The sequence below is a fragment of the Egretta garzetta genome, unplaced genomic scaffold (assembly GCF_000687185.1).
Source record: "Egretta garzetta isolate BGI_Z169 unplaced genomic scaffold, ASM68718v1 scaffold471, whole genome shotgun sequence".
Classification (NCBI taxonomy): domain Eukaryota; kingdom Metazoa; phylum Chordata; class Aves; order Pelecaniformes; family Ardeidae; genus Egretta; species Egretta garzetta.
In genome coordinates this window covers 1,084,344-1,112,051 of record NW_009258629.1, presented here as the reverse complement: position 1 = coordinate 1,112,051, position 27,708 = coordinate 1,084,344, and the positions used below count along the sequence as shown (strand labels likewise).

Here is a 27,708-nt window from a genome sequence, read left to right as displayed (position 1 = left end):
CACATGGTTTTGAGTTGAGTTGCTCTGAACCTTGTGCAAAGCATTTATGTCAGCGCCTTTGAAAGCTAGGTAAGTATGGTAACCGTAATCAAATTCATAGGATTCTGGTTAGAAACCTGAGTCACAATGTTACTCTCTCTAGTCTAACTGAACCTCCCGCAGAAGTACCAGTGAAGTTTGTTTCCATATACGACATAAAAACCTCAAGCTGATGCATTTCTTAAATTTGTAACTAAAGAGGCTTTAAACCACATCAGTTGTCTTAAGTAGACACTGGATTTTGTTACAGCTGTGAGTAAAATGGAAACAATACGTCCATTCTTTCTCTGGAGTGAGAAGATACTACCTCTTTCAGAAAAATAGATGTGCATACCTGAGAAATTGTCATAGATCAAATACAAATCTGAATTGTATAGTGATCTAAAGAGTAATAGTTTAGGTTTAAAAAAATACATTTTCTGTTACAGGAATTCTGTGCAGCATGTTTTCTGGATGGAACTGGGTGGTCCATGGCTTATATCTGCTCTTGAATATTTGTTCCCTTGAAGGTAAGGCTTCACAAGACTTTGTATCAAACACAAGAGACTTGGGAACTTGTTTAAGCGGGTGCTTAAAACACATACTTGCTTTTTGTCTAGACACTTGTGGGGTGGGGGCAGAAAGCAAGGTGTGTTAGGATAGAGAGGACTAATGTACTCTTAATACTATAGTAAAATAATGCACGTTCAACCAATACTCACGTCTGCTTCTATTCATGGCTCATCTGTGTACAGTGATAGTGAAGAGCAACTTTGTTCAGTGGAAGGTTACTTCAGTTCCACTGACATCACTGGAGCTGGTCACTGTAGCAAACTGAAGTTTAATTTTGCAAATGCCAAATGGTATCTAAATGAAAGCATCTCTTGGTCAGACTAAATGCTGTCAAAGCTATAAGCTACCAGGTGAACTAGTGTAGTAGGCTCTATGATCAAGTTAGAGCCCTGGGCTACTGGTCTTGTGTAGCAAATGATCATTCTCAAGATGTTTCATATAGCTGTTGATTCAAGGCAGTATTTCAGTTATCTATTTCATCTTTAAAACTTGACAGTTTTCTCTTTATGTGGCTCCATAGCAATGGTCACAATTTTGTTCTTGTGTTGAAGTTCCTTTGTAAAAAGAGTACTATCAAATGTGCGGAGTTCACTATAGTTCCCAAATATGCTTATAGTATACACGCTGAAGCTTTTGAAACGGGCAACTCAAGTATTTAACTGTTTGCATGCAATTCTAAACTAGTCCACTGCAACAAAGGTGCATACTCATCCCAATTTTTTGTTGTTAACTTTCTGAACAGAAAATACCTTTTTAGCTGTAAGAGTGACCTCAAGTGTATTATCTTCCTCCTTCAAAACATACAAAACACTCATTCCTTCACTCTCCTGTCTAAGGGCCACTGTTTATTAATAGTGTTTTTCTTGCTTGGTAAAATGCTTTTACAAAGCCTAGTGAACACTATACTGGTTTTGCCCCTTAAATCTGGTTGGTGGTCCACTAATGCATTTAAGTTTTGTAACTGTCAAGTAACTAATTTCCTTCTTAGGCACATACAGTGTTTTTAACATTATACTAGTGTTGTATCAGCAATATTGATTATGGAATGCTCTGTAGTTTTTAATAAAGATGCAATTCTTTTTCTTTTTAGTTTCAGGTGGACTTGTACAGTCATGTGGTCATATCATCCCAGAGTCTGCTGTATTGGCCCTTGGTTCCAATTTCACAGCATTATGCATTTTGAATGAGAGTTGTCTTGACTTTGGCAATATCTATGCTAATCAGATTATCTGGAAAATTAAAAATAGAGTGGTACCTAAAGAACAGTATCGTGAAATAAACAGAACGGTTTCCAGTGTCACATTTAATGACACTTCTTCACTAGCTACTCCTCTGACATGCAACATTTTAGCAGATGGACAGATTGAGCAGAACATCTATGGAATTACAGTTACAATAGGCTGTAAGTAACATTTTTCTTGCCTTTTATTCTGGTTTTAAGAAAATTGCTTCTGAAAAACTGGGAAGAGAATGCAAACAATAGAAAGTGTGCACATTTTGAGACACTGACTTCCATTCCCTCAGTTCCTGGATAATTGTATGAAAACACTGTCAAATTACATGCCATCAAAGCCGGTAATTATGCGCAGAATAAAGTTTTCTAAAAAACAGAAGATACTCTGGAGTATGTGTTGACATAGGAAGGAAACAGAACAACAGAAAAATATTGAAACAGGAAGACTTAAATTACAGAAAGATGTGAATTTAATTGAAATAAATCCTAGGAAATAAACTAACTTTTTGTTACTACTTGTTTCTGTTTCAGTGTTCAAGGAAATACAATAAGGTCGTATGTCCTGCTTCATAATAACACTATGAAATTAATGTTTTCTTCATAAATGGACTGAGAAATATTTAGTCCATCTGTATTACTAAAGCTAACCTGAACTGCCTTAAGGATGGAACATGCTATTTGGATTACTCTACCTCTATACATAAAATAATACTTTTAACTAATCATAAATTTTCCTTGTTAAAGCCTGATAGCACTTGCGTAGTTCTGAGCAAGTGCTCCTTGAGACAAGACTGAGGTCTTGAAAAGGTAACATTAATAACTTAATATACTATTACTTAATTAGTTGGTGGACCATTTACAATATAAACAAATGTTAAGTGTCTTTAGTACTGGAGTATGAATGGCTGATGAATTATGTTGCCTCCTAGTGTTGGCAAAAGGTATTGCAGTTGTCGCATGGTCTGCATACAAAATGCTGACATGAGTTCACAATTGAAACTAATGTGGTTCTAGCATGAGTTACAAAATGCTTTCACAGAAGAACAATGTTTTCTATTTCAATTTCTGAGGAGTAAATTTCTTACCAGAAAAGATGTGACAAGTTGCTATATCCTAAGATGATTGACTGAATGGCAGTACAGATAACATCTTAGAGTTGTAATTCACCTATGAATCTTGAGATGCATTTGTATTTAAAGCTACTGTATTTTCATACTGTCACTAAAAGCTAGAAACAAACTCTGTGTGCTATGATTTGAATTTAAGAAGAGAAAAAGTAGTTCAGCTGCGCTCTGAAGTTTCTCACACACTACTAAAGTGCATTGATAAAGATCCCTTATCTATCTTATAGGTGTTTGCAGCTAAAGCATCCTTTTCCCATAGCTTATGGGGGAGAATAGACCTATCATAATTACCTTAGAGCTCAATTTATTGGCAAAGTTAGCATATGCCAATCCAGCTGTTGTGCTCATTAGCATTTTTTCTGTGTGAATTAAAGTAGATTTAGATGGGAGATGATTGATAGCAGGTTTTCTGCCTCAAAGAATGAGAAATCTGTGCTGTTCCTTACTGTCAGGTGCTTGTTCCTTATACAGCCTACTGTTTCTCAGAGCAGCTGATTAAGTTTCTTGACTTATGTTGCTAGATGGTATCTAACACTTTTTGCCTTTAGAAATAAATCTGACTATAAATACTTCCGATGTTCATTGAAATTGCTCTAATGGAACACTTAGCGTGATTCTTACTGGACTAAAATGTGTATATAGATCAATTACTGTGAACTTTTTCTGTACAGTGCCCCCAGAGAAACCCAAGAACTTGAGTTGCATTGTGCGTCAGGTGTCAAAACTCACATATCCTATGACTTGTACCTGGAACCCTGGAAGGCATACATTCCTGGACACTCACTTTAGGTTGAAATACAGGTGGTAAGTAGCACTCTATAGAATGTCTAAATTTTGCAGAATATTTGTAGGCTAAACTATAATTCCCTTGAAATTTCTTTATACTTTGGAAGAGTTCTTAACTGAAATCCAGTTTTATGAAGCATTGCTGTCTGTTCTGGGGAGAAGGGAAGAGTTAAAGAAGTTCACATTTAAAGTCATTCTAAGTCAGACTTGAAATTTTGTTGCTGAACTTGTTTTGGAGTAACAGCTATCTTGTATTTTTCACTTCTTCAAATACATGATTAGTGTGGCTTGAGTACAATACACCTAATCATTAGGTGACTGGACCTGAATTATATATTTTATGTTTTTCTGTGGTGACTGCTTTATCCCATTCTAAACAAGTACATTGCAGAAGGGTTGGACTAGATGATTTTTAAAGGTCCATTCCAACCTAAACCATTCCATGATTCTAAGTAGAGGAACCAGCATATAGTGACTGGATTTTGTAGAGGTATTATCTACTCTCTGCTTCCTAAGAACTCAGAATGTTACTTGTCTATGATTAATCCTAATGTGAAGGCTTCAGCAAAAGTATTTCTCCTGTGAAACCAAATTAACTTACGTATTTTTCAAACTCTTCAAATGGTCTCCCATAGTTTAAAATGGAGTGGACAGAATTGTTGCTCTGCTCTGGAAACAGGAATGACTGCCTACAGCTTTCCATCTACCCCATTCTGCTGCAGTGTTCTGGTAACAAGTGTAGTAGAAAGTATGGATGGATAGAAAGCCTTAATGCTTTGCAAATCTCCTGATGCCCCTAGAACTATCTGCTGTTAGTGCAGCAGAAGATGGTGAACAGAAATGATGATGTGTTGCAGCTGTAACACTGTACTCTTGAAGGTTATGCAGGTAATACTGACTACATCTTTTAATGCATGAATATGCTTCTACTTACTAGCTGTATTGTTTTTTGATTAAATTTATCAATTCTTGACCTTTATTTTTTAAGCTAAGTCAGGTTTTATACAACTTCATAATTACATCACCGTGGCTTGTGTATTTTAAGATATGTGACTTGAAGCCAAGAGATTTTATTCTAATCTCTATTCTAATGCAATCATGCATTTCAAATTCAGCTCATGCATTTGGAAATTTTGAAAAAGCCATTCTAATCTCTTCACCTTTTCTTCTTGCCCCTCTGCTTACAAAGATAATGGCAGAGGGGAAACATGAGCTAAACTGGTAACTGTAATCTACTTAAAGGTTCTCTAAAGGAAACAAGACTTACTGCTTTATACCTTGTTTTTCCTTCTCTTTTATTTAGGCCACAAGAGAACTTCCCTGACTGTATACCAGAAGATGTAAACAATTCTTGTACAATTACTGATGTTCAGTTCTTTGTTAACCTGGAGGTCTGGGTAGAAGCAGCAAATGCCCTTGGAAAGGCTGAATCTGATCCTCTTGTTCTTGATCCCATTGAGATTGGTAACTATACGCCTCTTAATAAAGCTTTAGTAGTACATAATTGCTGGTTCTGTGCATATTTCTGAATTGGTATGTTAATGTTTCTTCACTATAAAAATTAACACTGCCAAAATACTGTTGACTAGAACTTGAACTGTGCAGGACAAGGGTAGGGAAGGTGAGATATTTCATCACAGTTCAGACAGCAAGTTCTTGTTGAGTAGTCTGCTTTAGAAACTAGTTTGAAGTAGTAGCCTTCTGAGCTTGTGAAAGGCTTTAGTGGTAGTGTTATAGCATAGTGTACCTACTACCAGAGGCATGATAAGATACAGCTGTAGAGCTGACTCTGACTCCTTCTCTTCTAGTTAAACCTCTGCCTCCACACAACTTATCAGTCAACTCGGGAATACTACCTACTGTTCTGAAGCTTTCCTGGGAGAATCGAATTTCACCAGCTGTGATGAAGCTGAAATTCAATATTCGCTATAAGATCACCAGTGACACAAACTGGATGCAGGTAATACCACTAATGTCCCTTGTAACTCTTCTGCTGTAACCCAGCTATTTGTCAAACTGCAGAAGGAGTTCCCTCACTGCTGCAGTTCAGAGGATTCACTTTATTATCCGTGGGCCTTATGTGGTGTGCCAAGGAAGCTAAACTGGCCTGTTCATGAAGGCTGTGATCTACAGGGGGGGTTGACACAATCTAGAGTACAGTGACCTTGTCCTTTCTTTGTGGCCTTCTCTGCTGTCCTCCCCATCGTGTTGTAGTATGTTTATTTTGAATTTTTATTCTGTGTATGCAACATCTAGAACCTTAATGAACTTCCATCTTTCCATGCACATGCAAAACTGCCGATCTAAATGTCATTTAAAACTTGGGCAAACACTGTACAATGCTGGGATGCCTTTTTGAACTTGCTGTACCTGCACTTGGGGCACAACAGTGCTACGTGCAATGCTACAGGCTTGGGGAAGGGTGGCTAGAAAGCTGCCTGGCGGAAAAAGACCTGGGGGTACTGGTCAGTATTTGCTGAATATGAGCCAGCAGCGTGCCCAGGTGGCCAGGAAGGCCAATAGCATCCTGGCTTGTATCAGGAATAGTGTGGCCAGCAGGAGTAGGGAACTGATTGTCCCCCTGTACTCAGCACTGGTGAGGCTGCACCTTGAATGCTGTGTTCAGTTTTGGGCCCCTCCCTACAAGAAGGACATTGGGGCAGGGCACTGGAGTGTGTCCAGAGCAGGGCAACAAAGCTGTTGAGGGGTCTGGAGCACAAGTCTTATGGGAAGCGGCTGAGGGAACTGGGGTTGTTCAGCCTGTAGAAAAGGGGGCTGAGGGGAGACCTTATCACTCTCTACAACTGCCTGAAAGGAGGTTGTAGCAAGGGGTGTGTTGGTCTCCTCTCCCAAGTAACAAGCAATGGGACAAGAGGAAATGGCCTCAGGTTGTGCCAAGGGAGGTTTAGATTGGATATTAGGAAAAATTTCTTGACAGAAAGGGTTGTGAAGCATTGGAACAGGCTGCCCAGGGAAGTGGTGGAGTCCCCATCCCTGGAGGTATTTAAAAGACGAGCAGACGAGGTGCTTAGGCACATGGTTTAGTGGTGGCTTGGCAATGCTAGGTTTACAGTTGGACTCAATTATCTTAAGGGTCTCTTCCAACCTAAGTGATTCTGTGATTCTGTAACAGTAGATGTGGTTGTCTTGCATACATGCCTTAAGCCTGATGCAGTCAAGGAACTGGAAAAGAGTCAGAAATACGCCTTACCTGTAGTGCCCTGTAATATGTTCATGTCATCAAGAGTTGTGTTTTCTTCTGCATCATCTGTGGACATATTTTCAATAGCCTTTCTTAAGCCTTCTCTCAGAAGAGCAGTATTCCAGAAAAACTCTTTTCATGAAGTTTTTCCCATCTTTTGTTTTCAGTACAGAGGCCCAAAATTACTCTGAATTTCATGACTTGTTGGTGGAAGACTGCTTCTGACTTAGCAAAATATGGTGTTTGAAGCAGATAGCATAACGCAGCTGCTTGTGACTATTGTGTTGTGTTTCTTTGGAGGAACTTTTCAAGCTTGAGATGCAGAGATTGATTAGTAAGATCACCTGTATTGATATTTTAAAGAGCACTGTCCCACACAGCTTATTCTGCAACTCCAGGATCTGTTGATACCTTGCCCTATTAAGTCATTTTAACTTGTTTTGCCCTTTTAACATGTGCACAATACCATTGAAATAGTAACTTTTAAAATGACTGAGCTTTCTTAGCTGTGGTAAAACTTGACTTTGACAATTCCTTGCACTCAGGATTAACCTATTGAGTGTCCTGCATGTCTGTTTAATCTGCAGTAATTCCTCTTGCAGGGTTGGTCACTATAAAAAAACCTTAATTGCAAGTGGAATAATGTGATGGAGTCAGTGTGTACCTACATACATCTATTACCTACATCACACATCTGTTTCTGTACAGTAAGAATATTTTCTGCCATTCAGTGCCTAATCCAAGATAAACTCATGTATAACTACTCTAAAACAAACTCTAAAGTAAAAGTATAAACTACTCTAAAACAAACTCTTTCCAATGTCAGTTAAGAAACACTGTTCTGTATCAGTGGAAGCAATGATCCTGGATTCACTAGCTTTATAGAAGGCTTTTAGCACTGGTATTCTGCAATCACTAATCAAGCAGATAACCTAGCAAAGTTCTGAAATGTGAGGCAGGATATTAGAGATCAGTAAGTAGAGGAATTACAGGGGAAGGAAGGAGAGGTAGACATTAACTAACAAAGAAAACAGAACAGAGAGATTGTCCTGAGACAGCTGCTTACCTAGTCTAGTGGATGTATTGTATTATAGCTGATAAATACAACTATGATGGATCCCTTATCAAAACATGGTTGAGAATTGAAGCTCTTGGCAATAAGAGGGAAGAAAAACTATGCTGTTTGGATTGGGTGTGTGTGCAGTGGGGAGCTCTCTTGGATGGGAGCCCTAATAGCACAGAACTCAGCTTTACAATTTTTGATCAGTGCCTCTAAAATCTTTCTTCCATTTACAGGTTCCTCCTGAAGATACAGCTTCACCAAGAACTTCATTCAGTGTTCAAGGGCTCAGACCCTACACAGAGTATGTCTTTTCAATTCGTTGCATGAAGGAAGATGGAGTGGGCTACTGGAGTGACTGGAGTGAAGAGAAGACTGGGGTGACCACTGAAGACAGTAAGTAATACATAAAAGTAGGTCACTGACTTTCAAAATGTGTGAGTGCCTAGCAGTTTGGCCATAGCCAGCTGAAAGTGTGTATCCTTGCTTGAGCTATTTGTTTATACATGCAACAAGGGTCTCCTGAGTTACTTTCAGTACTGACCAACTTGACCCATGCATTCCAAGGAGCATGAGAATAGCTTCCCATAAAGCTAGTCTGAAGGTGCTTCCTGAAAACAGCTAAAATGGGGGGTAGGGAAGAAAAGCTTTCTTCACAGAAAGTATCTTCAAGTCTTTTAGAAGAGATGTAGGCTTTATGCTTGGGTTTTTTTGTTCTGAAGGTTATCCTCTGTAACAAACTATTCTGCCTGTCTGAAAGTTTGGGGGGTGTTTTGGTAGACAGGCTGTCTTAGTCTGTGAACAACTTGGTGTTTAGGAGGCCATTAAATAAAGTCATAGGTGAACAAGCATCAATAAGCATGAAACAGAAGATTTTAGTCATATAGGGTACATAGACTTCTTCACAAACTTAGCAAAGCAATGATGTGAAATAATGTGCATATAGGAAATGTAGTTCCTCATACACCAAAGCATCTAAAAAACATTCTGGTTTACTGTCAACTTTTCCAAAGGTATTCTGCATCTACAACACTTGCACATCTTGCTTGTCAGAGTCACTTACAGCTGCCACTGCACTGCCTTGTACCCAATTATTTACAATATGCTACACACAATAATCAAGAGTGTTGCTGCTCATCACTGATACGGTTAACACTGTGGGAGGCATAAAAAAGAAAATGCTATCAAACTGCTGATTTAAGCAAAATTGAGTCTGTGTGGATAATGGTTTTATTTTGGCTATATATAATCACAAAAATCACTGTTTCCTTACAATTTCCTTGCTTGATGACATAATTATAGGAGTTGTCATCTTGTAGATCTGGACTCTAATATTCTCTCCCTTTGCAGTAGGGACAAACACTGAATTGCTGCTATCATGATTTAATGAGGAAAACTTCTTATATCAGCTCTTCAGGGGCATTATTTGGATCATGTTTGGTCTTCCACAAAAGGACTTTGCAAACAGGATATATACAACTTCAAAGTATAAACTGATTACTACTTCAGATACACAAAAGATAGCAAACCACTAGGTTAAGTTCACAGCCCTGTGGAGAAAAAAAAAAAAAACTGCTGGAGAGCCTCAGCAAGTATCAGCCTTCAGTGCTTTGTGGAACAAATCCTCAGCTTTGCAAAGTTGCTGCTGCTGTTCACACTACAAACAGCTCATCAATTTGCCTGGCCTCTGAACTCCTTGTGATGCACCAGTCGGCTGTTAGGACGTTGTCTGTTTCCACTGAACTGTATGTTCTGCAGATGTGCTGCATTGCCCTGGACTCATTTGTATTCCTTCAGGATGGTTACTGCACTCAGTGTCTTTTAAGATCTGTGTCTGCTTCATTCCACAACATGTTTTTTAACTTAATGGATTGCTTCTAGTTGTTTATGAACACATGCATTGCTTGAAATGTACTGTGGCATTAAAGTAACTACAACTCACTGTGTTATGAATTTAATATACTTCACAGCTCATGGAAGTCATTGGAGTATTTCCCTACTAGAGAGGCTGTCCTGCAAGTTTTTCTTAAGTACAGTGACTGTGCCTTCTGCCACTGAGTTGTGCCAAAATGATTAGTTGAGTATGTCTGGCATTTTCTGTTACTGATTTTTTTATTTTGTTTGGCTGTTTTATTTTGCAGCATTTCATAACTTAACAATTGTTGCAGCAACTGTAAACTAGTACAAAATAAAGTTGCACAACAATAACTGAGTGGTAGTTATTGGATCACTGACACTAAAATTACACCCTTGCATTTGTTACAGTATGAAAAATCCCATTCTGAGACAGCGGCTGCTTACATTTTCCATTAACAGAACAAAAATACATCCAGTGTATATACAGACACAACCTAGACCTATAGAGTTGGCCCTTTAATTTGCTCTTCATATAAAAGCCTTGAGCTTTGACTTATAACTTAGCTTTCTATGGTCTGTTTTCCTTCTGTCATTTGTCTGAATAGCCTACTTAGGCTGAAATGGAACTAATTTAATGTCTTTAATAGATGCATGAGAGGTACAACTAGTATCTTCTTGAATCTGAATCTCTCTCTGTGCCAGCACACAATCCATTAGTGTCTTGCTTCTTGCTAAAGGTGAAATGAACTAATTTGAGTGTGCAGTAACCTGTTGAGGAACATTACTGCCACTAGTTGTGCTACACTGCAAATATAAATACAGTCTGTTTTCTGCTGGTAGACCAGTGTTTTAACAAATTGTTGTAGCTACCTTTCCTAGTGATAACAGAATAGTCATGCTTTTTCTGCATTGCTTGCTAATCAGTTAGCATTTTTTGCTATTGCAGCAATAAGTTGACAGTAAAATAACTTCCTATTCTGAGTTTGCTTACAGACAACTTCAGAGGTGTGGTCACCTCTTGTAAATACCTGGATACACTTGCAAATTTCTAGGATAGTGGAATAACTTAAGTTGGAAAGGAGGTCATGGGGTCTGTAGTTCCCTGGTCTTTTTTTTTTCTACCAAGTGTTTGGCTCAGACAATTTTATTCATTGATTTTTTTTTTTAATTTTTTTTACTGTACATTTGCCTGTTGCAAAGACTAAATGAAACAAGCAGCCACTGGACACTGAAGTTACTTATACCTTTATTATTGACCTCAATCAAATTATAAAACAGACTTTTAGATGTTGTGCTTTGTCTAGGACTGTTAGACCCATATCCCATAAGATTCCCTATCTGTTTCCTTTCCATAAGCAAAAGATTTGATGTCTGTCTTGGTAGCAAGCTACCAAGATACAGGTGTATTTGCCACTAGTATATTCAGGAAGGTATACTTCTATATTTCTTCATGGTTTTATCCAACTGTTGTATTTCCAAGTGTTAAGTACTATAACTATCAAGTAAAGTTTCAACAGAACCATTAAATGCAAAGGCACAAATGTACAATCATGATGAGGAAGCAATATGCAAGCATTTCAGCAATTTTGAAATCTTTTGGTGATTGTTTTACTACCTCATCCTTATCAGGAAGCATATACTTATTAACTCCAAATAGTGACTGTAGCCAAGAATCTTTATGTCCGGCAGAGCAGGTTTGCTGCACTGTGATTTCTGGGGATTCTGGCATTAGTAAATCACTGTCAAAGGGATTTGTTTTTAAAAGCTTGTTTGGTTTCCTTCTGAGTCATCAGTAGCAGCAGCATTGGGAATCAGTTTCTGATTTCTGACTTCAAAAAAAATTAAACGATGTAGAGATACTATGTCTTGTTTTTTCCAGGAATTTGGTTATTATCAGTTAAAAACTCCTCTTTGAATTCTAAGGTTGTGAGGAGTGAAACTACTTCATGCTTGGACCTGTTTCCGTTTCATTTCTACTTTGATAGACTGCAAGATTGGCTTTGTTTCTGGCCTATACTGATCCTTACCCATACAGAGCCAATGAATGGACCTTCTGGTTGTGTGCTTGACACCCAGTAGGGAATCTATTCTTCCCTCCGACTTCAACAAATACTTTGTGATATCTGTTCAGCTTCTAAGTCGGCCTGATCTCTTTATTTATTTATTTTTATTTTTAAAATATACATTAGCTATTCCTGCTTGTATTCTTCCTGGTCTCCTTTCTGTAATACCCTATCTGTTCCTTAGTGCCTTCCAAGGCTCACTCTTAAGCAGTCTGTTTAGTGCAGCATTTTGGTACATGTCTTTAAACAGAGTTAAACCAATGTAGGTTTCATTGTCAAAGCACCACTTTGTGCTTGGAGCTTGACTGCACTGGATCAGAAATCCTTCCTTATTTATCTGAACTGAGTTACCAGTAATGAGTTTTGATTGAATTCACATGTCATCTTATGTTGGAGAAGTAAGAAAAATATTACAGTATATACCCTACTTGTTTAAGCAAAGTGGAATCTATGTGTGTGTAATGGCATTGCTTCAGCTTTATGCAAAATTTACTTTCTCTAGGGGAGATGCTGTAAAATTCTCTTCAATATTCTAGTCACTTCTCTTCAACTCCTAATGACACTAAGGTTTTGGTTTCTGTGGTTACTATCTCAGCCTGAGCAATGAGGATTTCAAGACTGCCTGCCTATTCAGATGGTGTTGCCGTTCTTGCTGTGGTGACTAGCTTTGCAAAAATACTACTGTTAGTGACTTACGTACCTATGTCTTATTTTAGCCTCAGAACAGAGGTGTTATAGTAGGAAATGAACATGAGGCAGGTCATGTTGCATTCATGATCTGTATTAGGCAAGATGTACAATTGCTTCTGCTTCATATGAATCAAATCAAGATACTCAAATGAGATTGTTAAGAAAGAGGTCCCTTTGCCTCAGTTCCCAGTTCCCTTTCCTTCCTGATGTAAAGCATAAGAGACAAGATGCACTATAGACTTGATACTGGTTTTTGGAGGTAAAACAGCCAAAACCCCATAATACTTAATATAAAAAAAATGCAGTAAAAGAACCTCCAGAGGAAATACAATCTAGCAAGATTATAAATATAAATGCGTTTTAAGATCATCTTACTGCTAGGGGTAAGGCCCTTACAAAGGAGGTCACTCTGAACATTTTTTTTATTGCCTTACGCACTGTAATAGATTGATTCATTCTACTTTGAAATGAAATTTGTAGTGAAAATACCACATGAATTTTTTACAGTACTGACGCCAGAAAGTTTGTTAAGCTTTGTTTCTTTCATTAGAACCATCTAAAGGACCACCCATATGGAGGATCATTGATGCATCTCACTCACCAGCTTCCTGGACTGTGCATCTGATGTGGAAGGTAAAGCAACATAATAAACTACAGGAATTGAGCATTCTTCTAAAAACATGAGTTTTTAAGTGGCAAAATTTACCTCAACAAACTTAAGTAGATAGATGGCTGGCATAGTACAGGTTTTATTGATATGAGAAGTAACTCTAGTATTCTTATTATAATAATTAGTTACAAAAAGTTAATAAGTACAGATTTAAAGGCCATCAGTTAACTGGCAAACGTCTGTGACTGAGAGTATACAGAACCCACTTTCAGATTCCTGACTTGCTGTCCTTTAAGCAGTCTGTGGAACTGGAAACTTTCGCTTGAATGAAGTAAACCCTCGTGTTATGCCTTCTGCTGTGTCCTAAAACTTTTGTAACACTGTCTGGACAGGAATACTCCAGCTGCAAAATCCATTAAGCCTAGAGGCATTCCAGAGGCCAAACTTACTAAATACAGCACTGCACATCTGCATGTGCTGGGCTGCTGTATCTAGTTGGCTTAGTCTAAAGCTGCAAAAGTGAATGTGATTTCAGTTAGTCCCCATTTCTTGCTTTATTTTGGTCTGTGAACTTCGTCAGATTTGATCTAGCTGTCTTTTTACTACTACTTTTTCCCTATTACTAGGTGGGTTGTGTGAAGTTACATGTATATTGATATGACATCATTTTCTGATATAACTCATATGCCATGTGCCACTTCTGATGTTATTTAGCTTAGAATTGGAAAACTGGTGCTACTTCACAGTTTCACCAATTTTCTCATAGTTATCTGAAAACTAATATTGCTACACAAAATCAAGTATTCTTCCATATGTAATAAAAAAAAAAAAAACCTACTCGGGCTGCTTTGCTTTCAGGTTCAATGTAGCTGAAGAGATTCCTTTTATGTCATTATGTTGTAAACTCACATAAAATGCAAGGTTTATCAATACATCCTCTGCAATCTTTACAGAATAGCTTTTATTAAACTACTAGGTAGGATTGCAAGCCAAGAAAAAGAAGATTTAAGCCAGAAATAGTTGTGGAAATTACTGCTTTACAGAAACGAACACAGGTTATTTGTGCTTTCCTTAAATATGCAGCTTTTTCATCTGCATAACATGTCTTGCTCTCAGATTTTTAAATTATGCATGAAAGGCAATAAAGGTTAAGTCTTGTTTGTGCAATATCAGTCTAATCAAAGATGTGTTTCTAACAGGCTTTGGAGCCATTTGAAGCCAATGGAGTAATCTTGCAGTATGAGGTGACCGTCAGAGCTAAATCATCTCTCTCTAGTCCACCAGAGAAATATAATGTTAGTACCACCAACCTTACATTAAAACTGCCAAACGGAACTTACGAGGTGACTGTGATTGCCCGGAACAGAGTTGGGGCATCCCCCCCATCAGTTTTACTTATCCCAGCAAGTAATTCAAAAGGTTAGTGTCATAGTAACATCTCTTTCAAATGCATCTGCATGGCTTTTGTAAGAAATCTTCAGTGTTGTAAAATTACACACATCATTAAAGTATTACTGAATGTATCTACAGTCTTATGCCTTATAATTATGCTGCCACTTTTTACTAGGGAACGTGTGTTTATGTACTCACAGGTTCTTTTGGAGCTGTGTGCACTATTTTGCTCTTCTTGATCCTTAGAGCCACTGTGCACTTGTCCTGGTTTCAGCTGGGACAGAGTTAATTTTCTTCCTAGTAGCTGGCATAGTGCTGTGTTTTGGGTTTAGTACTAGAAGCATGTTGATAACACACTGATGTTTTTAGTTGTTGTTGAGCAGGGCTTACACCAGTCAAGGACTTTTCAGCTTCCTCTGCTCTACCAGGTACACAAGAAGCTGGGAGGGGGCACAGCCAGACTGGTCAAAGGGCTATTCCAGACCATATGACATCATGCTTGGGGGGAGTTAGTCGGGGGCAGAGTGATCACTGCTCGGAACGGGCTGGGCATTGGTCAGCAGGTGGTGAGCAATTGCATTGTGCATCACTTGTTTTATATATTCTGTATATTCTATTACCATTATTGTTGTTGTTATTCTTTTCCTTTATTAGACTGTTTTTATCTCAATCCATGGGTTTCACTTCCCCCCACACACACACATTGAGGAGAGGGGAATGAGCAAGCAGCTGCATGGTGTTCAGCTGCCTGCCAGGTTAAACCACAACAGTGCTATATTCCCTATTGTTTCTTTTTTTAGCAGAGCAGGCATTTTTGCTTTCTTTTTAAAAAATTGAAGGGTTGGGAAGTAGGCATCCTTTACTTCGCATATTTATCGTCTCACCATCATTCTTCCTTCTGCTTTCTGATCTCTCCCCTGCCCCTTTCCTCTCTTGTCCCAGTCTCACTCTCATACACTTTCAGTATCTTGCCTGGTTGCTTTGTCATCTGTTTCCACTGTTTCCCTACTGTTCATGTTCCTTTCGTTGTACAGTACTAGTAATTACAGGCTGGTTTCTCCTTACTTCCAGCCTTCTCTTAGACAGTCCGCACCCTACCAGGACACGAAGTGAAAAATAAGTATACAGACAGGTGCTGTGCAAACACCAAGGGAGCCACAGGTTCTAAAACTATTCAACTATTTAACTAAGGGTATGTTACAAACAGAGTAGCATTGCAGCTAGAGGTACTTGGTAAGGTGCACGAGTGTGAGGATTAGAATGTGAATTTAGATGTGTCTCAAAGTTTGATTTCCCTCTGAAATAGACCATTTCACTTGGAGGAAACACAGTATCTCTTTGCTGTGCAATAAGGCAACTTACTGTGTTTGAGAACAGAGAAGCTGAGTCTAATTTCCAGTTTTTAAATAGTCTAATACTGCTTATTTCGGATCTCTCATACAAAGATTCAGACATAAGCTTCCAAATTGCAGACAATGGCTTTTACATTTACTTAGGAACTGTCAAATTGTCACCATTACTATAATGCAAAAGCATCCATGTTTGACAAAATAGCTATTATTATGAATATCTAGTGGGAGAACTGTCAGTATTTATCACTTTCCTGTTTTGTTTCATCACAGCTCCTGTGAAGAATGTTAGAACACTACCTAAAGATGGCAAGCTGTGGGTAGGGTGGACTGCTCCTAACAGTTATGTCCTTAAATACGTGATTGAATGGTGTCTGGTGTCCAACAGCTCAGACTGCATCATAGAATGGCAAAACGAACCAGGAAATGTTCAAGGAACATACTTAAAAGGTATTTAGCACATAAGTCTACAAATACTCTATAGAACACTCTAAAAACTTAGTAAGTATTCTCAAAGTGAGGAATGTCCTCATGCTGACTAGAATTTTATTGTAGAACAGGAATCTAAGATAATGCTGAGGGCTTCCTTTAGTTTATCCTGAGTATTGAAGTATCGGTATATTTTTGGCAAATATAAAACTGTATCTAATATTGCATTTTGAAATTATATTATGTAACAGCAAGGATTTTGTCTGCATTTTGTTTTTAGCTGTTCTTGGGAACAATTAAAATAGCGAACAGGCTGAGTTCCTTCAAAATCAAATTCTCTGATCCCTCTTTCAGTTCAAACAATGAAACTTGACCAGCTTCACACTTCTTTTCAGATTGCAATCAGTAGCTCAAATCAGTAATTTTGGGGTTCAGTGCTGCAGACAGATAAAGGCTTTTTATTTAAAATAAATTAGGAAAAAAAGGGACTTCTATTAAGTCTGTTTATTAAATTTAACGTTTGAATGTGAACCATTATATTGTTCCTTCAGTTAATATTTTGGAGCAGTGTATCAATGAGCTCTAGAAATAAAGTCAGTTGCGTTAGATACGAGTGCATCTAATGAAACAGCCAAAACACAGAACTCTGTATTTGAAGTAAATGAGAAGGATGGTGAGGAATTCAACCGTCTGTGAAACAACATATTTTAAATTTCTTTTATTAGGTGATATAAAGCCATTCAAGTGTTACTTGATAACTGTGTACCCTCTATATGCTGATGGTCAGGGAAGTGGACAGTCTGTGAAGGCTTAGTGTACAGTCTGTGAAGGCTTAGCTGCAGCAGGATCGTAAGTACAAAACAGTCATCTTGGAGCACATAAACTGACTTTCTTGACTAAAACCAATGAGATGTTTGCTTTATTGTGGATTATGTAATGAAAAATGGTCCTACCAATGAGGGTTATCTGACGTAATTGATCTTACCCTGTCTAACATCCATTCTGCTTATTTACAGTATTTAGGAGTTAAACAGATGTCTGTGGCTGGCTCTTTCCCTTTTTCCAACCTTTATCAGACAATTTGGCATGCTTTTGTTATTTTATTGGTATAGTACATTTCTATGCTGATAGTTCTTAAATTTCAAGTATGAAGCCAAGACTAATTAACTTCAGCTGAAGATTTCATGTGATCTGCTGGTGGCTGTTTTTCATATCATTTTTCCTGGAGGTTTCTCTTTTAAACATCTTTGGAGTTGCTACATTGTCTGAAAATAATGCTTTGCAGATGAGTTAGTCCAGCTATTCCACTGAAGTTTTTATGCAGCAGCAATTCAGTGCTGATTGATACGCTGCTTCTGTGGATACAGTGGTGCCCAACAGAGAAACTAATCTTCATCTCCCGTTACAGGTCCTTCAAAAGGACCAACTGTTCAGACAAAAAAAGTAGGAAAAGCTGAAGCTGTTTTGACATGGAATCATCTCACAGTGGATGAACAAAATGGATTTATCAGGAGTTACACCATATTTTACAAAACTGTTGATGGAAATGAAACAGGTAACAGAAAGCAGAGAAGTGCTTGTGGCATTGAAGTATTCCATCTGCCTCCTTCATAATACATGTTCCTGAAAAACAAGATACAGAATTGAGTGTGGTTGACAGCCTGTTCTGATGACATAAAGCTGATGTCTGAGAGATAGCTCTCCTCCATACCAAACAGAAAAGTCCCTAATAGAGAATTCAGAACATTCAGCCTATGCATGACGGAGTTTGGTTTCTGAAAGCTGATTTCTGGGTATTGTACTCCCATCTTTCTGTCTAAATACAGGAGGAGATGGTGGTATAGCAAGATGAAGCTAGACCATTCAAGATGCAAAGGAGCTGACTGCATTTAACTATGATAAAGCCTTAAAAAAAGGGGGAGATTTTTAATCCTCCTGAAGCTCTAGATCAATATATTATTGATGTAAAACATGTTGTTCTAAGTGCATTTCAGTTCTCAGTAGTGTGTATGACCTGCAGGCATACAACAAGGATCTAGCACTATCAGAAGTTTTTCTTTTTTAGATCTGCTTCAATTGGAAGGGCCAATTACTTATGCCTACCCTACTTGTTACTTCTAGTTAACCATGTTTTTTCTAGTTAGTAACTAGCTATTTCTAGTTACCCATGTATTATGCTTATTAGAGGCCTTTAAGCCTCAACTTTACTACTAGTTTAGTTTGTAGCTACATTCTGGGTAAAAAAAACCCACAGGAAGTCAATGCATAAAATATCATCAAGAAATAGACTAAATTCAAACACTTGAATAGAAACAAATAAATGTCAGCATTTCTTGTACAGTTTTGTAGTCTTTGTGTCGTATTTTCCATACAGCCATGTGTTCTACTGAAACTGTCTCGTACATCTGAAGACATGATGTCTTAATGCTACTGTGTTTGTGGAGATCTAATAAATCGTACAGAAAACTAGTACAAATTTTTCCCTCTCTTAGCTGTGACAGTGGATCCTTCCAAGACAGAGTATACCCTCTCTTCTCTAACCAGCGACACACTGTATACTGTGCGGATGATGGCATACACAGATGAAGGAGGCAGGAGTGGTCCTGATTTTACATTTACTACACAGAAATTTGGTAAGGAAGAGCAGCACAACTAGTAGGAGTAGGAAATAATGTTGCAACAGCATAGCAAGGCTCTGTGCAAGAACTGATATGAGGGGAAGGTGATTTTATTTGAAAGAAAGTAAGTTTCAATTGCAGTCATACTCACAAGGTGTGGGACACTCAGGTAGCCTATCTGGTAGTCAGTTGCAAAGAGGTAGTTTAGTCAGGATTTCTTTTGATTGTACAGAGGACAAGCTAGCCTCTGCAGGTCTCCTGGATTGCTCTTTTATGTTGGCAAACATGCTGGTTTTGGATGTTTTGTATATACTTCAGGTTATATTATTCTTTTGCCCCAAATTTGTACAAGTCATTAGGATTTACTGAGTCCCCTTGTCTTGTCTTCCGGTGTCTGTGGCTCCTACCCTGGTCTTAAAGAGTCTAGAGCCTTTGTTCTAGACTCGAGGTAGGTTGGCCTTTGTTATCTTGGTAACTGTGTCCTGAGAAGCTGCAGAGCTGCGCTGGGATCTTGATCTGTTAATCTAGGTGCCAGTCAGCCATGCCACTGCTACAACCCTTCCTCAGGTTCTGCATTCTCATTCATATCACTATTTAAGTTTGCTACGACTCTCTATAGAGACTAATTTTGAAGAGTTAAATTTATTGTATGTTCAGCTTTAGAGAGTGCTTCCTATTTGTAATGGTATGAGCGACAACATTAACTGAACTTAGGTGTGGAAATCACTTTAGATTTAGCAGGTTTTTAATTTTTTTTTCTGTATAGTGTTGCTCTTCCCTAAGCATTCTGTAAGGTTTACTTTAAGAATGCAAATAACATTGGAAGGAATATGTAGCAATAATGCAGCCTTAAGTGTTTCCAGCCAGAGGGTGTATTTGTGTACAGAATAAACTGATGGATGATAAGTGACTTTGCTTACATGACTTATTTGACCATGATGTTATGGCAGCTAGTAGGGCACTGAAACACCTGGACCACATAGATGTTACTGTCATATCTGCCCAAACTGTAAAGTTACTTGCTCTGTCAGTATTACAGCTTCTAGAGCAACCTATGTTTTTTGTTCGTGCAAGGCATTAGATTGTTGGGACAAAGCTTTTCATGTTTTCACCAACAGGCTCTTTTCGTGTGGTGAAAAGGTTCTTCTGAAGGTGAAGATTAAGACTGAGCGAGGCGGGTGTATTCGGTTTCAGATTCTCTCTGTCTCTTTGGGAATGTATGCTGCTGCTGAGTTCCTTAAATGCCAAACTGGGCTATAACTGCTTCTCTTCATTTTCTTCAGGGAAAGGAGAAATTGAAGCCATAGTCGTACCTGTGTGTCTAGCATTCCTGTTGATCGTGCTCCTTGGAGTTTTGTTTTGCTTCAACAAACGTGACTTGTAAGTATAAGTGAGGTCTTTCCCTTATGCTTCTGATCTTTCTGGGAATAACAGATGGCAATAATTCAATACAAACAAGTAAATATTCTGCAGTTAGATGAAAAAAAGGTAAAATGCACATACATCGATTGCTGATAAACATTTTTGTGTTTTCCTTGAGACATCAAGGCCTCTTCTGATACTAATTTCTTACTGTTAACCATCAGCACACAAACTAAATGTTCCATGACTCAATCCTTCAAGGAAATTCCTGCTTTTCTTGCTAGAGTTGGTCAGGAATAGGTTTGTTAGGTTTTGATCAGGATATACTGCCTGTGTTGCTTTCTTAGTCGTCATATGAGAGTGGAATGATGGTCCCTAGTTTGTGAAGCACAGATCTGATTGCTGGCTGTATTCAAGCTCTTTAATTACAACGTTAGCAAACTTTAAGCTCTACAGCCAAAAAAATTAGGCAGACATTTATCTTCCTTGCATAACTTCAGTCAAACTCTGTGCCTACTTACTATCTGCTGAGAAACATCCTGCCTATTCCTGCTCCCTCTACCCCAGAGCTCTTGTCTGTGGCTTTAGTCTGAGAGCTTATTGCTGAAGTGTTTTCCCTGGCAAGAAGTAGCATCTCCCCCGTGTCCCCACTCAGCTATCTTTTCTGTCTAATTAAAAGACAGCATTTTGTGCCCTTTCCCTTCTGACCTCCTTGCTCTTTGTAAAATCAGTTCTTAATGGACGTAAGTTGAAAAGCCCATCTTGCAATGTTCTTCAAAGTTCTCCTACAGAGGATTTGGTTTTGGAGCCTGCATATAAAGAGCAGGATGGATGCAGCAGTTTCAAAGTTTGGTTGGGGGTGATTTATCTACAGAAAGATCTGTTGTTAAGTAATCTTTCTAAACTTAAGAGCTCAGAGTTACAGAAGACTGAACAAGTTTTTCTTCAGATATTTTCACTTTATTTTTAGCTGTGAAGTTGACTTACATTTTGACCGATGTGATGGTCATAGTTACCTTAAAAGAGCAACAGTATGGTGTTTGTTTTTTTTATACTGACATACATTGTAGACTTTGTCTAAATAATTGCTCTGTAGATGCTAGAGTGCTGAAAATCCCTCACTAACAGTTACCATTTGTTGACTTGCCTTGTGTTGGATGGATACATCTAACGTGTAGAGGAGTAATAAGTGCAGTGCTGTGGTTTGCTCAGTAGTACAGCTTCCTACAAAGAAGTAAAGAAGTGCAGGAGGCATTCCTATTCAGAAATAAATATTCTTGCAAAATTGCTCTGTAAGGGAGTGGTGTTCTGGATTATGCAGTACTTGCTATCAACATAGGAATTTGGGGAGTGTATCTTGTAATTTTATTCTGGTTTTAATCCTTCACAGAATTAAAAAGCATATCTGGCCTATTGTCCCTGATCCATCCAAGAGTAACATCGCTCAGTGGTCTCCTCAAGTTCCAGCTAAGGTAATACTCATCTTTCAGCATGCTGTATCTTCCAGTTTGCCAGGTTTCAAATAAGCTAACCAGTGGGAGTCTTCTGTCTTGTAGCACACAGGGATTCCATGGAAAAAAAACCCACTGTTAAATTTCATGACATTGTGATATGATATGGTTAGAAGACTTTATTGCATCAGTAGATTCAGCATTAGAAATACATGGCCCTTAGCACAAGTTCACAGCATAGAGCAGGCTTTAACATTGTGAATTACATTCAGTTTACTAGTTGGAAGGGTCAAGTCCTAATTATTTTACTCATTCACAGGAAATCGGGATTAAGTAAACAGAATTCATGATTCCTATAGGGTCTTAAAACCCTGAAGTGACTTGTTTGCACAGTTAAGTCATCAATGAGAAAGACAGCTCTAAGAGTTCCTCATGGATGAGGAGATGGCAGCAAAATTTATGCGCCATGTGGGGTGAATGACATAGCAAATTCTGTTCAGTAAACTGTGGCTAACTTCTGTGAAGAAGTGCTGTGATGTTGAATATGTTATTGAAAGTAATGTATGTATGGCCTCAATATAGAATGTACCTGTGCTGCACAGAAAATGGCTTTTAATTAAAATCAGGGCAAAGCTTGCACACCCACTATGGTTTTAGAATGGCTGCATAATTAAGACTTTGTATTGGAAACAAAGCTATGTCCTTCATTTCGTAACATACTTTGGAGATACTACTGAACTTGGTAAGGAGAAAACTTAGATGAAGAAACTCGAAACAATTACAAAATAAAAACTCAGATATTTAATGGGGATTATTTTTAACATAACCTTCCTCTTAGGCAACATCCATCTCTTTCTTTCAGCATAACTTTAGTTCTAAAGATCAGATGTATCCAGAAGGCAGCTTTACAGATGTAAGCGTCGTAGAAATAGAAGCTGATGACAAGAAGTCTTTTTCAGAACAAGATCTAAAACCCTTTGACTTGCTTAAAAAGGAAAAAAGTACTTCAGAAGGGCACAGCAGTGGTATTGGAGGATCCTCATGCATGTCTTCTCCTAGGCAAAGCGTCTCTGACAGCGATGAAGGTGAAACTACACAAAACACTTCAAGCACTGTACAGTATTCAACTGTAGTACTTAATGGCTACAGAGACCAAACACCTGTACAAGTCTTTTCAAGGTCTGAGTCGACTCAGCCACTGCTAGATTCAGAAGAGAGATCAGAGGATCATGCTGGAGGAGGTGACAGTACAACACAGAGGCAGCAGTATTTCAAACAAAGCAGTGGTCAGGATGAAACCAACACAGACAGGCCATGCTTTGAAAGAACAAAGCAAATTACACCTGCTAATGAGGGGGATCTTGTTGGATTTGCACAACTGCAGATCTCAGGTCAGAGTTCACAGTCGTTGGGCCTTGGGCTGGAAAAAAATACCCAGGAAGCTGCTCTATCAGATATTTTACAGGCAAGTACTGAAGGACTACCTGTGAGACCTGAAGCAGTGGAAGGAAATCCACTGTCAGTTGATGAAATACCAAAAAGTTACCTCCCACAGACTGTGAGACAAGGGGGCTATATGCCTCAGTGAGAGAAGAGACTGGCTCTGTTTAGGCCTTCATGAGTGCCTGTTCACACTTTCTCCTGTGTTTCTGATAAATTAAGCTAGGTATTTTTATCTGAATGCAGATAGAAATACTGAAACTAAGTGAAGAGTACAAGTGACAAAGTACAATAAGGACTGTGTTTTTGTGGAAAACTTGCAGTCCAGACCTGCTGGAGACTTACTTTTATGCACTACATAAAATCTTATGTCTGGATGGCTGAAAAAGCCATTGTGCTACCTTGGTTTTTTTGTGTCCTGTCATATCAGATTTACACGATTGAAAATGGCAAGTTTCAATCAATTACATCGGCCAATAGAGCTCCCAGAAGAAATACTTCGATTTGTGACAGTGTACAAGCCTAAAATGCCAGCTTTAATTGCTTGGAGCATCTTTGTGCAAAAGTAAGACTGAAGCTTAGTATTCTAACATGGAAGAATACTTGTGTCATATACTTTTCAGTAGCTTGATTGACTTTCTGAATTTTGACTTGGCCCAGTGTCTCAGTTTCCAGCTTACCGGACATGCAAATCATGTTCATCCCCACTTAAAAATTGTAAAAATTAAATAGAGCTTGCTATGGTGTGCAAATAAGAAAACACCATGATCGCTTGACTCTGAATGCTACTATAGTAATTGATATTCTGCCTACATTTAGATATGTGTGCACATGAACTATGTCATAATTTGGCCTAAAAATGTGCCTTGCAACTTGATGCACAGCAATTCAGTCTCACATTCGAAAGTTTAAAAATCCAGATGAAAACACAGCTTCACAGTTATTTAAAGGTTTTGTACCCAAATCACTGTCTGATTACACCATACCTCTCTGGTCATATAAGTTGCCTTTGTTTAATAAGTGCACCTTTGCTCTATACAGCTCGAGAGGCAAGAAATGAGCTGTAAGTTTTTACCACTTTTCTAACTGCTCAGGAGAAAGGGAATATGACCTTCTTGATTGACTACAACAATTAGTGTGCCGTAACCTCACTGCTAATGCTGCAGGACATCCTCGAAACCAAAAACAGCAAAAAACAAAGCAATGAAGCTTTCAGAAGAAAACCCAAAACCTATATCCTGAATTTGAACTTCACTGGTAGTATGTAGCCATTGGCAATCATGAGCCACAAATAACACTTAATGTGGTGGTTAAAACTTCTTACTTTTTCTTATGAACAGGGGAAAAGTGAGACATACAGTTTGCATTTTATTGAAGAAGATAGATTTCTTGGAGACTGTCTCTACCAGGGTTTAAAGAAAAATGAAATTACATTAAAATAACCCCCTTCTCCAATGATAACTAGAAATCTTATGGCACTCTTGTAGATTTTTTTTTTTAACCTTAACTTAGCCTAATCAGCTTTCTAATCTGACACTAATAAAACCTTAGTTGAAAACACTAAATGCTGTGGTGTGAGAATAAAACAAGGTTTTATTTCTCCTTCAGCAAAAGAACTATGTATTTAAAACCACCTGAAACCTTTTGTGCTGTGACCTCTGGTGCTGCTGTTCTGCAAAGCAGTTGCTAAAGGCCCTGGAAAGGCAGAGGTGTCAGTATCATTTCAACTTCCCTTGTCTGCCAGCTTGCATGGAAGGACAAGTATTCATATAAATGTTCACATGTGTATTCTGCTTTTGTTAGGAAGAAATTTAATGCTAGAGTAAATTCATAAGATTACCTCTTCAAGTCGTGACTATTTAAAAAAGATAAAGAATGCAGAATATTTAATAACATTTCAGTATTCCACAGTTCCTTTCTCCCAGCAGTATTTTTCATATCTGGGGACTTTTTTAAACTAAAAGGCTATGTTGCAGATTACTGTAACTAAACCTTTCTTCAAACCAGTCCCCTTCCTTTTCTCCCTACTCCACCTCAGCACCTTCAAACTCCCTCCCAGAGGGCAAAGGGCATAAGAAAAACTATGCTGTCACGAGACAGCAGAGACTGCCTTTCATTTTTTCAGAGGCTGAAGGAGCATTCCTTTGTCAGAACACATTCCTCTTGGAAAATGATAGCAGTTACTTTACTTGGGGATCAGTTTTCTTCTCTATGCAAACTTCGCGGTGACTGTAGAAACCACAATTAAAGAGGGGAGTCTCTGAGCAGTGTGTGTGCTTATTAGAACTGCCCTGCAGCCATGTGCATCTAATCCACCTCCTGCTCATCTCTGAAATATTGTGGGCTACAGCCTGGCTACTTAGTCTGAACAGTGCTTCAAAGGCCTGGATGTTTTTAAAAACATGCTAATTATTTCTTTCTTTCTTTTTTTTTAATTGTTTTTTGTGATCCAGTGAGACTAACTTTTGATAGCATATATCGTATTTGAGGGATGACTTCAGTTATTCTGAAGTTACTATTTGCCTTTCTGTTGTGTAAAGAGAAGGCATTTTGTTCTCTGTTGCTGTTAATCATGGACCTTTTCCAAGGTTAAACAAACAGCATGAAGAGACTCTAATTTTTAAAGGTCTATGCTAACAAAAGTTCTGGCCTGTCACTTCCGGCATCTTTCCTTCTTTGTGTTGATGGGCCAGTGGTAGTAAACCCACAGATTTGTATAGGAGTGTATCCTAGAGAGAAATCTGTCTGTCTGGCAGAGTTAATATTCTATCTTTCAGGCTTGTGCATTTATCTAGAGCTAAAATACTAAAGACTAAGCAGGAGATACTGGTGGGTGAACAGCTTGTAGAAGCCACAATACATGTAAATAACAGGTTTACAGCTTGTTCATAAACCCATGTGCCAAATATTATATCATGCAGTGTTCAGGGCTTAACTTGGTTTTGTAGTTTGGATCGTAACAATCTAATTGTATCAAACAGTTGCATAGAGGGTTTTAGAGTGTCTGTAATGTAATTATAGCAATCCACTGAAATTCTCTGAACTTGGCCATAATATAGTAATTAAAGAAAAAGCTTCCCCCTCCCCCCCCACAATAACTGTGGTGCACTTTACAAAATAATGGCATTACTAAAATAAAATCACACTTCAGTATTGACACTTTCATGTCCATCTTGGTTTCCTGGACTGGGATTTTTCAGGTAGGGGTGGGAGAATAGTTGTAAAGACCTTGTTACTTTGGTGGCAGGGAGGGGAGACTAATAGAAATACAAAGTATATTTCCTGTATTAGCAGGCTGCCTAGCTGCTCCTCTGTTGACAGGAAAAGTGAATATATTTAACTCTATAGTTCTGTTGTGGTGGTTCTATTAGGACAGGAGGTTGTTGGGGTTGTTTCTGGGGTACATTGGCTCACTTTCGGGGGCAGTTAGTCTGGGAATATCCTCTCTCACTGTAGTGAAGGTCTTGAGATTATGTTTCATATGCCCTCCCTGAGGTAAACTAAACTGCCTGTTAAGCCTCAACCTGGCAGCGCAAAGCATGGGAGAGCAAAAGTTTTTCTAAATTTCATTCTGGAGTGTGTGTGACAAGTATGTGCCTGTCTGTGCTACAGCCCAGCAAAATGCTAATTATCAGGCCTGGAAAAAACATGGGCCCTTGGGGGAGGAGGAAGTTTGCATGTGAGGGCTGAGTCCCCTTCTTGGGCACTGGAGAAGCCCCGTGGCATGGGGTGGGGTTTGGAGGTTCAGCTTTGTAAATTATGAGCACCACCAGTTGGTTAAAACTCAATATTGGTGTGCCGAATATGTGGGAACCACCATGCTGATTTAACTTTAGTAATTGAACCTGTTTAATTAGTGCCAGGTCTTGAATATCGAAGACCCACATCAATATATGCTGCTATGATATTGACTTCACAGTGGGATCTGAAATGCCAAAGACTCTCAGAGAAATTGTTAACAGTCCATCCTGCTCCAGCACATACCCACTTTAAATTGAAATTTATGTGCATTAAATGGGACTAAATATAGTAGTTTATTTTCCCTGAGACAGTTGTTGTAGTTGAGATTAACTGTCACTTGGATATGTTCCTTTAACTATGCTAAAAAGTTCTCCTGACTGATGGATTTTAAAACTTCATTAATCCCCTGTAACTTCTTGTCTGTTTGTTAGGATGGATACACAGTCATTTTAAATTCCGGGAGTTGCTTTTAATGTTATTTGGATGCAGTTTATAAGAAAAATGTTGACTCTCTTGTCATGAAACAGCCATTTGGGAATTACAGGCAACCCCACAGTCTTCAGCTTAGCTCTTGATCCAGAAAACTGCAGTAAAGTGGAGATGTAAGTGCAAAAGTCTGGAGAAGAGTAAAATTAAGTATCTCACACTGGACTCACAGCTTTTCATTTCTCTTCCTTAAAAGTGAAAGGATCAGTTAAAAAAAAAAAAA

The 27,708-nt window shown here is 38.4% G+C and overlaps 1 protein-coding gene across 1 annotated transcript; it reads left to right on the top strand.

Moving 5' to 3' along the window:
• Window positions 1-470: 470 nt before the first annotated feature.
• On the top strand, window positions 471-27,708 carry IL6ST (interleukin 6 signal transducer). Its single transcript, XM_009648260.2, is given in 15 exon segments — window positions 471-548; window positions 1,682-1,993; window positions 3,621-3,753; window positions 5,039-5,199; window positions 5,544-5,695; window positions 8,234-8,393; window positions 13,158-13,240; window positions 14,417-14,636; window positions 16,232-16,408; window positions 17,113-17,200; window positions 17,755-17,942; window positions 18,880-19,020; window positions 20,289-20,385; window positions 21,758-21,839; window positions 22,681-27,708. Coding segments are annotated over 15 exon segments (2,787 nt in total). The 5' UTR covers window positions 471-481; the 3' UTR covers window positions 23,407-27,708.